We start from the raw sequence: 16920 nt of genomic DNA, 5'->3' as shown, positions 1-16920 counted from the left end.
TGTCCAGCAGGAGAGGAGGAATTTAAAAATAATCTAGTAATAACAAATCCTGATTTCTCTATTTTTAGTCAAAAAGCCTGATAGACTACTTGTTGTGCAATGAAATATAGCGTAACTTACCAACGAGGAAACACACCTGGACAGTGCTTTTACATAACATTAGTTCATTCATAGTAAGAACAGCAAGAAAGGGTAAACAGATGAATTTGTGCCAAATATTAGTATCATTGGCCCATAACAATGTACAGTAAGTTACCTATAACTGTCAGTATTTTTTTGTGCTCTTTATAAATTACTCAAAAACATCTACTGGAAAATTATATTATATAGTGCTCAGTTTGTGATCATATCTTGGTTTTGTTCTGTTGATTTGTAATTCAAATATTCGTAGCTTGAAATAGATGGAGATATGAAGTTCAGTAAAGTTAGCAACGGACTCGCAGATTCGTATTTACCGGATCAATCATAACCTATTCGCTATTCATATGACTAAGTTACTATAGTAAAGGCTTAAACAGACCAGTGTCTATAGTATCTAGCGAAAAAAAAAAGAAAAAGACAGCTGTGAAACATAACCTGCTTTGTATTTTTGTAGGAAACACAGTTTTAATCTGTTTAGGGTAAGAGGTGTGTGAGTTATTGCTGTCGGTCTATCACTGAATGTGTCAGGAATATCAAAACAAAACCAACTTAACTCCGCTCCTTTAGCGCCCCTCACCCAGCTTGATCCACGCAGGCATTTCTCCTCATGGGCTTTTAGTTTTGAAAAGGGAAAAAATTCCACCATCCCGTCCAAACTTTGAGGATACCGGGTGTCAGATTTGCACAATCCATATGTACTCGCTCGAAAGCTTGACAGAGCCCCTGTGCTTAGCTACACTTGCTAAGCCACGATTGGTGGGTGATGGTTTTTGGGTGTGGCTTAGCGAAGGATCAATTGACGACCTAATTAGAAATGCTGGACTTTGCAGTTCTCATGTTATATTAGGTAAGTTCACACAATGCTGAATCATACACATTACTTGTTTTTAATTGCAGCAATGGTTTCAGCAAAAACAGTGTAAGTTATTCAGATAAACTTGTTTTTATATTCAAACATTCATTCAGTGACAACTTGTGACACACTTCCTATATTGTTTACACGGCACTTCGAATATTCGGTCTGAAATAACCTGCAAGTGTGACTTGAAAACAACATTAACACTGTTTATTTGACTGTAAACAATGTTGTAGTTTGAAAGTCATTGGCTGCTAATTTGATTTCGCTATTTAGAGTTTGTTAATAAAACTTTTATGAAATTATATTATTGAGAAAGTCCGAATGTGCGAATACAAAACCAACTTTACCTTTATGTTTAAGCTCACATACCCTGCCGTACAGGTGTAGTTCAGCAGTTGTTCTGCTTGTTGATGATTAATTACCCAGGCTTTGTACAGCTCCGTCTTCTTTCCTTGTCTTTGGCTTGGCAGAACCTTATTTCTTGCACATGACCACACAGAACAACATTGTTGGCATCCAAAGACTTGTAGGCCTTTAAACTTCTCTCTTGTAAAATCACTTGGAGCTTCAATGAGATTGTATATTTCGGGTTGGATGCTTGGTCGTTTTGTTTTATCCAATATCCATTGGGAGGGAGCTATCGCAAATGGTCCTGTTAGATGAACACCGCACACTTTAACGTTAATTTTGCCGAATCACTGTGCTTATCACTGGGTGACAAGCTGTTATAATATGCTTAAAGCATTATGTAAATAATTTATATAATATGTAATCAATATATCTTATTTCAAATACAACAACAAACTCTGTACTGTATTGAATGTCATTCCCTCGGTGTAAATGCAAGCAATCCCATTTTTTTTTTCTGCCACCTCCCTGCATATGCATCCTGAATGTTTAGAAACATGGTAATTCGTTTATTGGAGAAGCAGCAGCAGGGGTCCGTTCTTCGTACCTCGCTTAAATGATCTAAGATGATTTGGCAGATCCTGGATCTTTTAATCTTGATAACTGATCTCTCGCTTATTTGGTTCTTCAAACAAGTTCGCGAATCAGATTAGAATGTCTGGATGAACTGATCTGAGATCGCTGCGTTTGTTGTTAAGAACAGATCTATCAATTCCCGAAATCATGATCAGCAATGCAACGATTGGCTGACGGCACAGCAGCGTAATGACATCATCTGATTAATATTCAATTATCCATGTGAGCAAAATTACATCAAATTAGCAGTAAACGGCTTGTTAAATAAGACACGCAGTAACTTCACATTTGTTGTGAGCTGCAGGCTTTACACTTTCATTTGTCAAGACAAGAGTATTCATCATGTATTTCAATGCAAATCAATGTATTTAGTTCTACATTTAGAAAAGATTTTCTTTATTATAGTACAGTTTTTTAATCGGTGTAAAGAATAACTGGTTGTTTCCAAAAGCATTTTGATATTGGTAAAGGCGTCTGCAACTTTTGTGAAGCATCAAATCACTGGCATATTAACTGTCAAAACATGTTTATGACTGCATAAATGTATTATTGCTTTTAAAAAAAAGTCACATATTGTGCATTTCTATTATACACAATTTGTACTAAAGCGATCTAAAAAGTTCATATCAATAAGTTTTCTCTTTGCACCACCAGGTGGCAGTCTTTGTACTTTCATTTCGAGGGTGCAGATTGCATACGTTTTATTAATATGTAAAACTTTATTTATTTTATTAATGACTATAACTTTAAATATATAGTTAAAAACTACTATTTTCCCAAGTGTATATAACTTTTACTGTAAGAAAATATCAGAACTCGGTACATACTTTCTGTATTATCTTTGCTTGAACTGAGCCGATCTAATCCTGTTTATATGATTTGAACCTGCTCCCGATCAGATTTGACCTAGCAGATCTGTTGCCATGACAACAACTCTCGGATCAGCTTTGAAGAACGAAACGATCCTGGATCGTGTCAAATCGTCAATATCCAAATCCAGCTAACTGAGTAATCCACGTACGAAGAACGGACCCCAGGTTAATCTCCCATTGACGAGTCTTTCATGCAGTGAAATCTCCTCAGGACTTTGGATTATGCATTCAGACATTAATGTCCAAACACATCTTTATATAAGTTCAATATTGTTGTTGCAGATGAAATAAAATACATAAAAAGCCATTTAAATATGTTCCAGTTGGATAGAGATTAATTAAAAATCATACAAACAACTTTATCGAAGACTCTACTTGACTGTTGGTCTCGCACGTCCATCATATTTGTAGTTTGTTTACACTTTTCTCTTGCATTTGTAGTTCTAATCGAATTCACGTCCAATGTACTGTGGGCAATATCAGCAGTTAGAGTATTCTACACTTAAAACTTTAACCGGAAATAGTAAACCATCCGGGAGCCTTTAGCAGGTCGCACACCAGAAGCGCCGCTCGGCGCCGCGACACGGCGCGTACATGACAGTTTAAAGTATCACACACCAGACGCGCACATTCGAATGATATTTAACATGAAACTAATCAGATGGCGCTCTGTGGCGCGGCTGAAAAATGAACTGCGTCCTGAGCCGTCGCCGGGCGCCGCCGACAGCCGCCGACTTGCGGCGCTGGTGTGTGTATCCTGATAGAAACCTATGTTTAGAATTCTAAAATACATGGCGCTGCGTGGCGCTGCACGGCACGCCGCCGAGCGGCGCTTCTGGTGTGCGACCTGCTTTTGGCATACTGTTTTCAACATACTATGGTTTGGGACATACTAATTCTATTTTCAAATACTATTTAGGATGGATAGTATGCGAATTTGGATGCAGCAATACGTTCCTGATATGTGAGTCCTATCTCACACTCAACAAACTACGATTACTGTGGTATAAATTTATACAGCACTACAACATACAAAAGAGAGGGATCGACCTAGAATGTCACTTACCAGATTTATAATGATTTGATCAGCTGTAGTTTGTAGTTTTATGAGAGCTTTTCCTCTAAGGGCTTATTATGCACTCCCTGTCACGATTTTGGGGATGGACAACTTCAACCTTCTTTGCTCTGCTCAATGACAGGCTGATGGATGCCGACGAATGTATCTCCGAAATTATAAATACTTAAAATAGGAACTATCTTTATAAATAAACTAAATAGTTGCAATCTAAATAATTGAGTTCTTGACTAAAAAAATCCTCAAGCACATTATGTTGTCCAACAGCTGCAAATTTATCAAACTGTGGTCCTCTGCTTGCCACTCGTGTGAGCTGAGTAATACACAAGAGTGAAGAGTTTGTACACATTTCAATAATTCCAAAGGTTGTAAAAAATGAAACAGACATTTATGCAGTTTTTTTTAAATATATGTTAAATATTAAACATATTTAATATATGTGAAATCTAAATAGAAACATGTATGTCATATATGTAATTTGCATATATCAAATTTCTATATGGGCAGACAAAATTGTAGACTGAATGTAAAAGTCATGATTATCAATATCCTGTTCTGTCTTATTTCCAAAAAAAAAAAAAAAAAGCAAAACCAACACTGCGTGTCACACCTCTGCTCTTGACTGTTGCTAACAATAGATAAGATACAGATTTATTATTGGTAAGGGTTTTCCCAAATCTCAATTTGTGTCTGTGACACTTCTTAATTACTTTCTATTGATCTGATGCCTTGCTGAGCTGTTTCTGTTTATTGCTTTCCACACTCAAATAAACAGCTATAAACTCCAGATACACAGTAATTGTAGGCAGGCTGCCATTATCTATAATCCTCCATCACGTTCTACAACACCCTACATGTCCTGCTGGGGTTTTTCTTCAATAGTCTCTTACCCATTATGCTGGCCTTGCCCAGGTTGGTGATGGACTCGCTGTAGTGTCTGCGAGGCTGAGGTGGAGAGGTGCAGGGGCTTGGCAGACTCTCCGTATCCGACACTGACGCATTTTCCTTTGATGGATTCAGTAGAGTGGGACGGATCTGGTCATACGGTGTGGGGCTGGTGGTGTTGTACCTACAAAAAAATAGATAAAAAATCAATGGTCACATTCAGCTTAAACCAGAAGTTTACATACATAGTATAAAGACACATAAACATGAAAAAGTCAGATGTTAATGTGACTAAACTTATTCTTTTTTAGGTAAGTTAGGATTATCAAATTTGTTTCTGTTATGCTTAATAGCAGAACAATGAGAGATATTTTTTGCGAAATTGCTACAACTTTTCTTGAAAGTCAAGTTTACGTACAATAAAATAATTATGCCTCTGAAAAAGCTCAGATGATGGTGCCAAGGTTTTGGAAGTTTCTGATAACATTTGACAACATTTGAGGTAATTGGAGGCACAACTGTAGAATAGCATTTAAGGAAAACCTCAAATACACTGCTTGCTGTAGTGACAACATGGGAAAATCAACAAGCCAGAATCAACAAAAAAGCCAGATTACAATTTGCTAAATTACACTGGAAAAAAGACTAATTTTTTGCAGACATGTCCTGTGGTCTGATGGAACTGAGATTGAACTGTTTGGCCATACTGACCAGTGTTACATTTGGAGGACAAAGGGGAAAGCTTACAAGCCTAGGAACACCATCCCAACTGTGAAGTATGGGGGCGGCAGCATCATGTTGTGGGGCTGTTTTGCTGCAGGTGGGACTGGTCCACTTCACAGCATAGATGGCATCATGAAGAAAGAACATTATGTGGAAATACTGAAGCAACATCTCAAGATATCAGCCAGGAAATTAAAACTTGGCCACAAATGGGTCTTCCAAATAGACCATGACCCCAAGCATACTGCCAAATTAGTTAAAATATGCTTTAAGGACAACAGAGTGAATGTTTTGGAGTGGCCATCACAAAGCCCTGATCTCAAGCCTATAGAAAATTTGTGGGCAGAGTTGAAAAAGCTTCTGCAAGCAAGACAGCCTACAAGTCTGACTCAGTTACACCAATTCAGTCTGGAGGAATGGGACAAAATTCCTTCAGAATATTGTGAGAAGCTTGTGGAAGGATACCCAAAACATTTGAAAGTTATACCCAAAATTATATAGTTAAAAGCAAAGCAAAAAAAAAAAAAAAAAAAACAAGGAAATGTATGTAAACTTTTGACTGTCTAGAAATTAATAAACATTTTTTTTAAATGTTCTCATTATTCTGGCATAAGCAAATGTAAATAATTTAGGTAGTCCTAACAGATCTAAAATTGTAAACATTTAGTATGTTTTACCATCAGACAATTAAAAAAATGGTTGTGTTGCTTTTTTACAGTGTATGTAAACTTCTGGTTTCAAATGTATGTAGAATAAACAAATTACTTTTTTTTTTTTAAGTATCAAAAATAACGATGGAAGTTATAATAATGATGACGTGTTTCTGCTTAAAGTTTTAAACTAGAAATCGACAGACACACAATGACATGATATTTACCATCTATTTGACAATTACTCATGATATGTTAATGAATTAGTTTGCTCACAGCAATTTCTGATATTTTATAAGGAAACAAGCAAGCAAATAAGTAAGTTACACATCATTTTACTTACCAGTGAATCTGGACAGGTGTTATATTACTATAATGCTTCAGAATGAGAGGCTCCAACCTGTATGCCTGCCAAAAAAAAATAAAAAATTCCAAGTTATTTATTGAAAAATTAAATAACTATTTACACAACAACAACAAAAAAATGTTTGTATAAGAGAGTTGGTATAGTAGAGAAAAAAATTAATAGCAATATTGTTATATTATTATATTCATTCATTTTCTTTTTAAATATTATTCATTTTTAGTCCATTCATTAATCCAGGGTCGCCACAGCGGAATAAACTGCCAACTTATCCAGCATAGGTTTTACGCAGCGAATGCCTTTTCAGCTGCAACCCATCTCTCAGAAACATCCATACACAATCATACACACTTATACACTACAGACAATTTTAGCTTACCCAATTCACCTTTACCGCATGTCTTTGGACCGTGGGGGAAGCCGGAGCGCCCGGAGGAAACCCATGCGAACGCAGGGAGAACATGCAAACTCCACACAGAAACGCCAACTGACCCAGCCGAGGCTCAAACCAGCGACCTTCTTGCTGTGAGGCGACAGCACTACCTACTGCGCCACTGCGTCACCCTTATATTATTATATCGTTTTTTTTTTTTTTTCATATATAATATTTTAGTTTACTTAAAAAGTCCAATTACTTCGGATCCCTTAACAAGTGGGAGGCACATATGCAAACTGTTGTAATTCCGACAGTGTTCACCTGATTTGTAAAAACTTTCAAATTAAAGCTGACAATCAGAAGTTAAAGCACATCTTGTTTGTTTAATTTCAAATCCATTGTGATGGTGTATTTATTTTAAAACAACTTCACACATTTTGCAAATCTTCATCACAACTTTTTATCAACTGAATTTGTCTTTGCTGAATAAAATTGAGTTAATTTATAATCTTACATGATCAATGTTTAAATGGCAAATCCTGCAAACAATAATTTTATCATTGTTACTATTAAATGTTTCTTGAGCAGCAAATGGTCATATCAGAATAGTGTGGTGTAGCAGGTGCAAAACAGAAAGGTAAAAATGTTCGTTATTTTGTGACTTCACTTGTCATGACCATAGTTGGGGTTTCCTGTATCCATGTTGATTTGGGGAGTGTGGGCGCTTTGCTTCTCCCCAGTCTGCATGAGATTCAGCAGCCGTAGGTCACACAAGTGTATGTGGTGACATAAGAGTGTCATATTTCGTTCAACTAATGAATCCTGATGATGTGACTGTTTAATTGTGATCTAAGGTCTGTTTGTGAAGTATACACAGATGCTGGTCGATTATTTCTTATAACTTTTTGTTATGTTTGTTATTTTTCTCTCATAGTGCGAGTGAATACATCATACATGCTGTTAGGCTGCACAAGTCCTCTTATATGTTCCTTTGTGTTATCCAGGTACATGTTTTGTTGTTATATGTTCTAAAATATTTATGTATTGTAAATGACTTTTGCTAAAGTCCCCCAGTCTGCATAAGATTCACCAGCGTGCGATTGTGTACATCATATATGCTGTTAGGCTGCACAAGTCCTCTTATATGTTCCTTTATGTTATCCAAAATAAAGGAGAACGTGATATAAAGGCAAAGATTCGTATGATGTGTCAGTGATTTCAACACAACGAAGAAAACATGACGCTACAGTGGCACTGAAAAAGACCGTAGTGATAATACTGAGAACTCAGCTTTGCCACCACAGGAATATATCTAATCTATTACTGTTTTTACAGTATTTTTCATCAAATTAATGCAGCCTTGGTAAGCATGGGGAAAAAATCGGATGCATCTGATCCGAGGCTTTATTTACACAGCAGTCTAATCACACTCACTACAGGATCAGTGGGATGGAAGATGTTGAATAGCCGCTGGCAGATGGATGTGGGCAGAATGTGGTCCTGTGTTCCGCCGCTTCCAGGACGAACCCCTCGCAAAGCCAAAAACACAGCCAGAGGAGATCCCATACAGAAGAAGTTCTCCACCTTCAAGCCCAAATCACATGCTTCAGACACAAACAGACGGTGGACAGGGACACATTTATGCTAAACAGTGTTGCCAGATCTCGCATGACAAATGAACAACCAAAGCTTCAAAAACAAGCCCAGCGTTAATAGGTTTATCATAATCAATTTTAACTATTAAGTTATTCATTATCAATAAACCAATAAAAAAAATCAAAACCACGTTTGAGTCTGTACGTTAAAAAGCAAACATCATTTTTAACAAAAGCAAAAGAAGAAAAAAATGACACAAAACAGCCAAATATTTATAATAAAATCTAATGATCAATTATTGGCTGTAATAATTAATACATTCCCAATACATTACCAAAGTTGTGATGAAAACATACCTTGAATTTTAGGGCTGGAGATGGTCTTGAGGATGAGGTTTGGAAATTCTGAAGCCTGTCTTCCAAATCCCTTATTCTGCAAATGAATTATTACATTTTGGAACATTACACAAGCCAGATTAACAGAGGGCTTGCCACTCTGGAGTAGAGTGCACACAAAACTAAAAACCCATTAATATAACATGACCCTTGAAATGCATGGGGAACAAAAGGGCAGCACTAAAATCAATGCAACCGAATAAATGTATGATGCATTAAGAACTCACTAAAAACTATTAGAAAAAGTGATCTTTCCTATGGTGTTATTGGGCTGTTTCATTATATAGAAGCCAAGGTGTTCTGAGTGGTTATTAATATGTTTGTAGGGTTGTGTTATTTAATGTTCTGAGTGGATATTAACATGTTGAATATAGTGTTGTTTGCTAATGTGTTCCGTGTTTATGTTAGCATGTTGCTATATGGTAACTGCAGTGATCTTTGAGGTTGGTTTGTTATGGTTGTTTGCGTGGATGTTAGCATGTTGGTAGCTGCTACAGTGGTATTATAGGTTAGTTTGTTTGGGTTTTCTGTGTGGATGTTAGCAATGTTGCTACATAGCCACTGAAGTGATTTTCATGCTTAATTTGTTAGGGTTTACTGGGTGGATGATGGCATGTTGCTATGTAGCCACTACAATGGCATTAAAGGTTAGTTTGATATGGCTGTTAGCGTGAAGGTAAGCATGTTGCTATGTAGTCGCTACAGTGATATTAAAGGTTAGTTTGATATGGTTGTATGCGTAGAGGTTAGCATGTTGCTATGTAGCCGCAACAATGATATTAAAGATTAGTTTGTTTGGGTTTTCTGTATGGGTTTTGGCATGTTGCGACATAGCCGCTGAAATGATGCTAGAGCTTAATTTGTTAGGGTTTTGGGTGGATGTTAGTATGTTGCTATGTAGCTGCTACAGTGGTATTAAAGGTTAGTTTGATGTGGTTGTTCGCGGGTTGGTAAGCATGATGCTATGTAGCCGCTACTGTGGTATTTAAGGTTAGCTTGTTTGGGTTTTCTGGGTGATTGTTAGTTTGTTGCTAGGTAGCCACTGAAGTGATGTTAGAGCTTTATTTGTTAGGCTCAACAACCCTATCAATCTAATCGCTAATATGATTGTATTGGCTAAATAGCAACAGGCTAACATTAATCTAGAAAACCTTAGCAAACTACCCCTAACATATCTAGTGGCTACCTTAACAACATTCACCCTGGGGACTCTAACAGAAAACCTCTAGCATCACTGTAGTGGCTACATAACAACATGCTAACATCCACCCAGAAAACCCTCCATGATGAGAAAACAGCATATGCTGGTAAAGTATGTTTTGATGCTGGTCGTGCTGGTTTCAATGCTGGTTTTGCTGTACAGGACCAGGCCTGAGACCAGCAAAACCAGCATTGAAACCACCAAGACCATTATTTAAAGCATCAAGACAAGCATACCAGCATCAAAACATACCTTAGCTAGGGTTTTCTAGGTTAATTTTAGCCTGTTGCTATGTAGCCACTACAGTGACATTGGAGGTTAGATTGATAGGGTTGTCTGGGTGGATGTTAGCCTGTTATTTAGCCACTGATATTAGAGGTTAGTTTGTTGGGGTTTTCAGTGGATGTTAGCATGTACATTACATAGCCACTATAGTAATGTTAAAGGTTAGTTTATTATGGTTGTTTGCATGGATGTTAGCATGTTGCTGTAGCCTCTACAGTGGTATTAAATGTTCATTTGTTTGGGTTTTCTGTGTGGATTCGCATGTTGCTACATAGCCACTGAAGTGATGTTAGGGCTTATTTAGTTAGGGTTTTCTGGGTGGATGTTAGCATGTAGCTATGTGGAGTCCCTACTGAAAAAAAAAATGCTTAAACCAGCCATGGCATGTTTGCATGGAGGTTAGCATGTTTCTATGTAGCCGCTACAATAATATTAAAGGTTTGTTTGTTTGGCTTTTCTGTGTGAATGTTTCCATGTTGCTACATACCCTCTGAAGTGATATTAGAGCTTAATTTCTATGGGTTTTCAGGGTGGATGTTAGTATGTTGCTATGCAGCCACTACAGTGATGCTAGAAGTTTTTTGTTAGTCTCCAGGGTGATGTTGTTGAGGTATACCCACTTTAATATGTTAGAGGGTAGTTTGTTAGGGTTTTCTAGGTTAATGTTAGCCTGTTGCTATGTAGCCACTACAGTGATGTTGAAGGTTATATTGATAGGGTTGTTTGGGTGGATGTTAGCCTGTTGCTGTTGCTTTGTAGCCACTGATATTGGAGGTTAGTTTGTTGATGTTTTTTGGGTAAATGTTAGCATGTTGTTACATAGTCACTGTAGTAATGTTTGAGGGTAGTTTTTGGGTTAACTGTTAATGTTGCTATCCGCTTGTTAAGTGGTGACGTGTTTGTGACGTATGTAATACTCTTTCCGGGTCCAAGCCACCATTCATTTGAGTGGAGAAATCATTCGTTTATGATCACTTTTTATTCCTATCACACATTAAAGTTAATTTTACATAAAGTCATAGTGTACACAACAATCGCTGGGCTTGCTGCATAACAAATACCAAAATCTTTAAAATTTATAAAACAATGAATCACTTTCTGGCCATCGGATATTAGGCATGGACATATATATTGCGATCGTGACTTTCGAAAGTATTAAATCGCTTTGTAAACGTTTATTATTACCATTTCATGAATCTCCCCATTCAGTTGAATAGAGCGCTTGGACTCGGAAGCCGCTCTGCGTGACGTCACACTTAACAAGCGGATAGCCACTGCAGCTATAGAGTGTAGTTTGTTAAGTGGTTCTGGTTGAATGTTAGCATCTAGCTATGTAGCTGCTACAGTGATGTTTAGAGGTTTGTTTGTTCTTTGGGGTGTAAGTTAGCCTCTTTATATAGCGACTACAGTGTTGCTTGTGGTTGGTACTGTAATCCTAGTTTTTGTTCTGCATGGTTGATAGCATGTTGCTTGTTTTCTGGGACTGTTTTAACATGTAGCTGCTACAGCGTTGCTTATGGTTGCTAATGTGTTCTTTGTCAATATTAGCCTGTTGCTATTGGCTATTAATTTGTTGCTAATGTGGTCTGGGTGGATGTCAACATGTTGCTGTGCTGGTTGTAGTCTTGCTAGCTTGTTTTGCTTAGATGCTGAAATTTTATTAACTATAGGGCAACTCTCTCAACTTCAGGATCCACTTTCTTGCACAGTCTGGCTCTATTCATGATGAAACTCATATAATTTCACCTTGTAATAATCCCGAAAGCCTTAATTAGTGTACTCTGTGTGGTTGTCATTGTGTAATTTCTATAGTGTCCTGAGCAGTGGTAGTGTTTCTATGTTATTTTGAGTGGTTAACATTTTCCTTAGCTAAATCAACGCTGCATCCATCTGCAAATACTGTGTGCAACATGATTTTCTACTTGTGAATAGCATTTAGCAGTCATCGTGTGTATCCTGTACTTATGTAGACTGAATTAATGATTGGCTAAATGTTCTGAATCAACTTTAAATGGTTTAACAATTACATAAATGCTACTTTTATTTTTTATTTATATTGCAAAAACAGACAATAAACTAGAGTGGAACATTCAATGTAGCCGATTACCATATTGGACTGTGTGTGTACCTTAAGTAAGTGAGCCGAAGCTCTTCAAGCAACTGACGCTCTTGTCTGCTCACATCAGCCTCCATCACATCTGGCACATCTTCATGAACAAAGCGGACAGGATCCCAGCCTGTCATGATGTCGAAGGTGATGACACAGCCGAGCGAGTGCGAGACGATGGACACTTTTCCTTTCTCTGCAAATTCTGGGTTGCGCTCGCAAAAGAGCATGTAGAGGCGGTTCAACTCTTTGGTCAGACCCCGGGTGATCTGAGAATGCAAGTGCAGTGAGTGTGAAATTAACAAGTATGACATTTCAACTGTGTACAAGAAAATGTGGAACTGAGTGAGAGTTTTTGTTTGTGTGGGATATTTAGGTTTTAAACACAAGAAAGGGAGAGGTGCTCTGCTCTGAAACCTAGTCAGCTGCAATGCTAACTATACTGCCTACATGTGCATATGATTAATAAATTAGCTTAAATTACAAAATGAAACCTATTAAGTGGAACACTTATCATAACAAATAAAAACAGTAATAGTAGCATGTATAAATAACATTAGCCTGCAGCTAGCTCTCTGCAACTCTCACATGGTCTCCCACTGAAGCAGGGCTGTGCCTGGTCGGTACTGCAAGGGAAAGCTAGGCTGCTGTTGGAAGTGATGTTATTGAGACCAGCAGGGGGTGCTCAACTTGTGGTCTGTGTGGGTCCTAAAGGCTGACTGTGCGCGTACCTCTCTAAACAGATGAGTCTTTTTTGAGTTGATGCGTTCACTGTAGTGATATTCGTTAAAACGACAGGGGGCGGTCAAAAGGAACCCACCATAAAATCAGACAGATAAACAGAGAAGGAGAAAGTTTCCGAAACTAAGTCATAGTATTAATTTTAAACTAATTATTTTTATTATTTGTATAATTTACTTTGATGATCTTAAAGATTTTTATGACCATTAAAGATTTTTTATATCAAACTTTGATGCATCAGTTGCTTTTGTTTATATCTCAGACAGTCCTACCTATTAAAGTTAAATATCAATGACAACAGAACATGGGTTGCTCTACATATGCTATATATATATATATATATATATATATATATATATATATATATATATATATATATATATATATATATATATATATATTTTTTTTTTATGGCAAGAATAAAAGCCAAAAAAAAGTACACTTACTAAAACATACTGACGTTTTCTTCTCTTTTTTTTGGTAATATAGACTTAACCCACTCCATAATTCACACGCTACTGTCTGGCTAGTGGGTGTCCTCTGATTACATGCCAAGGCAATAATGGTCCAACATTTCTAATCATTATCAACAATAAAGCCTAGAAAAATAGGGCATGGTTATATTGTAAGCTGATAGGTTCAAATATTCTTTTCCAGTTATAAAAGAAATAATTTGTTCCTTCATTTTAGTTTTGTAATTATTAAATTTGTTTTAAATTCAAAATTGTAATATATACATCAGTGTAAAACCTATAAATGGTGAAAAAACATATTCTTTTATTATGTATTAAAATCAGCTGGGTCTCCACTTTTGCCATGGCTTCTCTTTTTGATTTTTACAAACTTGTCCCAAGTGTCCTCCTTTCCCACTGTTGTTGCAATTTCTAGCGTAGATTATTGGCCATCTGGTTATTCCTATGATTATGCAATGACAGATCATAAACATGTCTGTACAGGCGAACCTGTTTTAGACAAAATCTCTTCAAAGTGTTTCATAGTCAACTCAAACGAAATGCGGCATCACATGAACTGTTCGTTCGAGCCTCACAAAATTTGGTTTCACATTGACAGCGTGCACTCAAATGAACTAGCGAACGCGTCGAGTATAAATCAGGCTTAACACCCAAGTATGGAAGGGGTCTCTATACTGCTCAGAGAATGCTGTCTATCGGATGAGAAGTTAAAACCTCTCTGTGGTTGTGAAAAATCCCAGGATATCCTTAGAAAAAGAGTAGGGGTATTAACCATGGCATCCTGGCCAAATTTGCCCACTGGTCTCTGTCCATCATGGCCTCCCAACCATCCCCATATTATAATCACTATAAAATAGTCTCCTTTCCACCAATCAGCTGGTGTGTGGAGTGCAGACTGGCACAACATGGTTGCTGTCGAGTCATCCAGGTGGATGGATGAAATTCCACCCAAAAATGTGTGAAGCGCTTTGAGTGTCCAGAAAAGGACTATATAAATGTAAGGAATTAATGTTGTTATTACAATTTTAATAATATCGGGCTATATGTATATTAAAATATAAAATATATAAATATATAAAATTACCTATGTATTTGGAGTCTATTACATCCATCATCCCTCTGTTATTTTAATATGCAAGTCTATGCTAAAAAAACAACCATGGCAGTGGGTGTTTACTGGCAAGTCTTTAAGCAGGAATGTCTAATAAAATGGTCTGTTCAAGTGAGAGGGTCAAATACAGAACATGAACACGACAATCAGGTGTCCAAAAACATTACATTTAATTCACACTGAATATCTCTTTAATAAATACTCCTCTTAGAAATATGCTTGATTGTACTGGGGTTTTTTTTTTTTTCTCATGGGAGTTCCTTCTTTAAAAATATTGCACAAGATGCTGGCTAAGTATTTTAGCAGGCAGCAGAAGTATGCATAATTTAAAAGCCGCATTTGCAACAGCATCATGGTTCCTATGATTTAAAAGCATTTGTCTGTGTACAAGATTTTCAAAAAGAGAAAAAAACAGATAAATACAAATGTGTACAAATGTACCTCATCCCTGTACAAAGGGCTTGTGTAGTACATAATGTCCATTGCGCTGCTGTTCAGCATATCTCTCAGACCTCGCACTTTGTCTGGAGTAATGGAGTCCACAGTGTCTGAAAAAAACAATCATAAATATCAAATCCAACCCTGTCTATCAAGCATAAAGTACTTTATGTGTTTTTTATCATTGTCTACCAAAAATACCTCCATCGAGGGCGAGTTTAGACCGCCATTCCACAGGAAGGAACTCGACATGTTCATTAATTCGGTCAGAGAAGTGCTTCTCCTCCATCTTACGGGCAGCATCCCGCATCCTAATCATCAATGAAAAGTTAGTTTCTAAACTTTTTTTAATACACTCAGTGGTGTGATTTTGTGGACTCACATGCTTGTATTTCTAATGATACGCCCCTGATCCATCTTTTGGCCAATTCCATGTACCACAAAGACTATGTGTGTAGTTTCAGGGGGCGTGTCCTCTAGAGCCGCCTCCTCTACGTAACCCCGGTGGAGACGCGTCCCACTGCTGGAGGCTAAGGAAACAGGAAGGAAGAAACTTCGGTAATTTAATAACCACCGTCTTTTATAACAATTTTCGAATGTTTCCCAGGTGATGAACGATAAAAAACATTGACAGCCAATCAGAAAATGCTATAAATAGACAACACCTGCAGCACATGCTTATTAAAACATTGTAATGTTATTAGCATCAAACCAAAGCATAATAGTTACATTTATAGTCACCGTTCTTGGTGTGAATGAGCCATTCGATTAATGAACATCAAGTACATAGCGTTGGATCCACGTCTATTTATTATAAAATCATCTGAATGCTAATACTCTTCTAAAAGTGCTTTAAAGTCCACATGAACTGAAAGCTGCAAATGTTTATGTATTATGATGCAGTTCCTAGAGAAACTAAATATTAAATGAGAAAACAGTGGGTGTGGCTTATTTTTTCTACTGCGAGCTGATTGGATGTAGTCAAGTATTTCATTCAAAAAGATCAGGAAAATGGTCTCGGAAACGTTATTACAATCTAACAGACTCTTCCTCACCATTTGGGCTTTTTTGTTTTAGCGCTGTCAAAACGGGCACCTTATCTTGACATAACGTGATGTTATGGAGCCATGTTAAAACTATGTTATCAGTACATCAGTTATAAACATCTACACCTACACCAACCCTAAACCCAACCATCAGTTAGTAACAACTACACTTTCCCTAAACCTAAACCCAACCATCACAGCTATGAATGTCTACATTTTCCCTAAACCTAAACCAAACCATCAGTTAGTAACATCTACACTTTCCCTAAACCTAAACCCAACCATCACAGCTATAATGTCTACACCTTCCCTAAACCTAAACCCAACCATCACAGTTATTAAGGTCTACACCTTACCTAAACCCAATCATCACAGTTATAACGTCTACATCTTACCTAAACTACACCATCACAGTTATTAACGTCTAAACGAGGGCTATTTAATTGGCGACCCGCGGGCCGAACCCGGCCCCCGAGCCAACTTGTTCCGGCCCACCAAATAGTGAGACCAAGACATCAACAATAAATTTAGTTCAGTCGAAAAACTGAAAAAAAGCTAATCTTCGCTGATTGGACCGATGACAGCCTGTTGCAATTAG

The 16920-nt window shown here is 37.2% G+C and overlaps 2 protein-coding genes across 3 annotated transcripts in view; one reads left to right on the top strand and one right to left on the bottom strand.

Annotated features, from left to right (window-relative positions):
- Positions 1-16920, top strand: part of cgrrf1 (cell growth regulator with ring finger domain 1) — a 50573-nt gene that overhangs the window by 16078 nt on the left and 17575 nt on the right. The window lies entirely within an intron of this gene.
- ddhd1b (DDHD domain containing 1b) overlaps positions 1-16920 on the bottom strand; it is a 42174-nt gene that overhangs the window by 13675 nt on the left and 11579 nt on the right. Inside the window, 8 exon segments of the mRNA NM_001030246.1 lie at positions 4822-5000; positions 6533-6597; positions 8364-8513; positions 8882-8957; positions 12535-12782; positions 15280-15386; positions 15478-15587; positions 15659-15806. Coding sequence (NP_001025417.1) covers positions 4822-5000; positions 6533-6597; positions 8364-8513; positions 8882-8957; positions 12535-12782; positions 15280-15386; positions 15478-15587; positions 15659-15806 — 1083 coding nt within the window.

The sequence above is a fragment of the Danio rerio genome, chromosome 20, assembly GCF_052040795.2.
Source record: "Danio rerio strain M-AB ecotype USA chromosome 20, GRCz13ab, whole genome shotgun sequence".
NCBI lineage: Eukaryota > Metazoa > Chordata > Actinopteri > Cypriniformes > Danionidae > Danio > Danio rerio.
The sequence above is the reverse complement of the archived record's forward strand: the minus strand, read 5'-3'. Positions and strand labels throughout refer to the sequence as shown.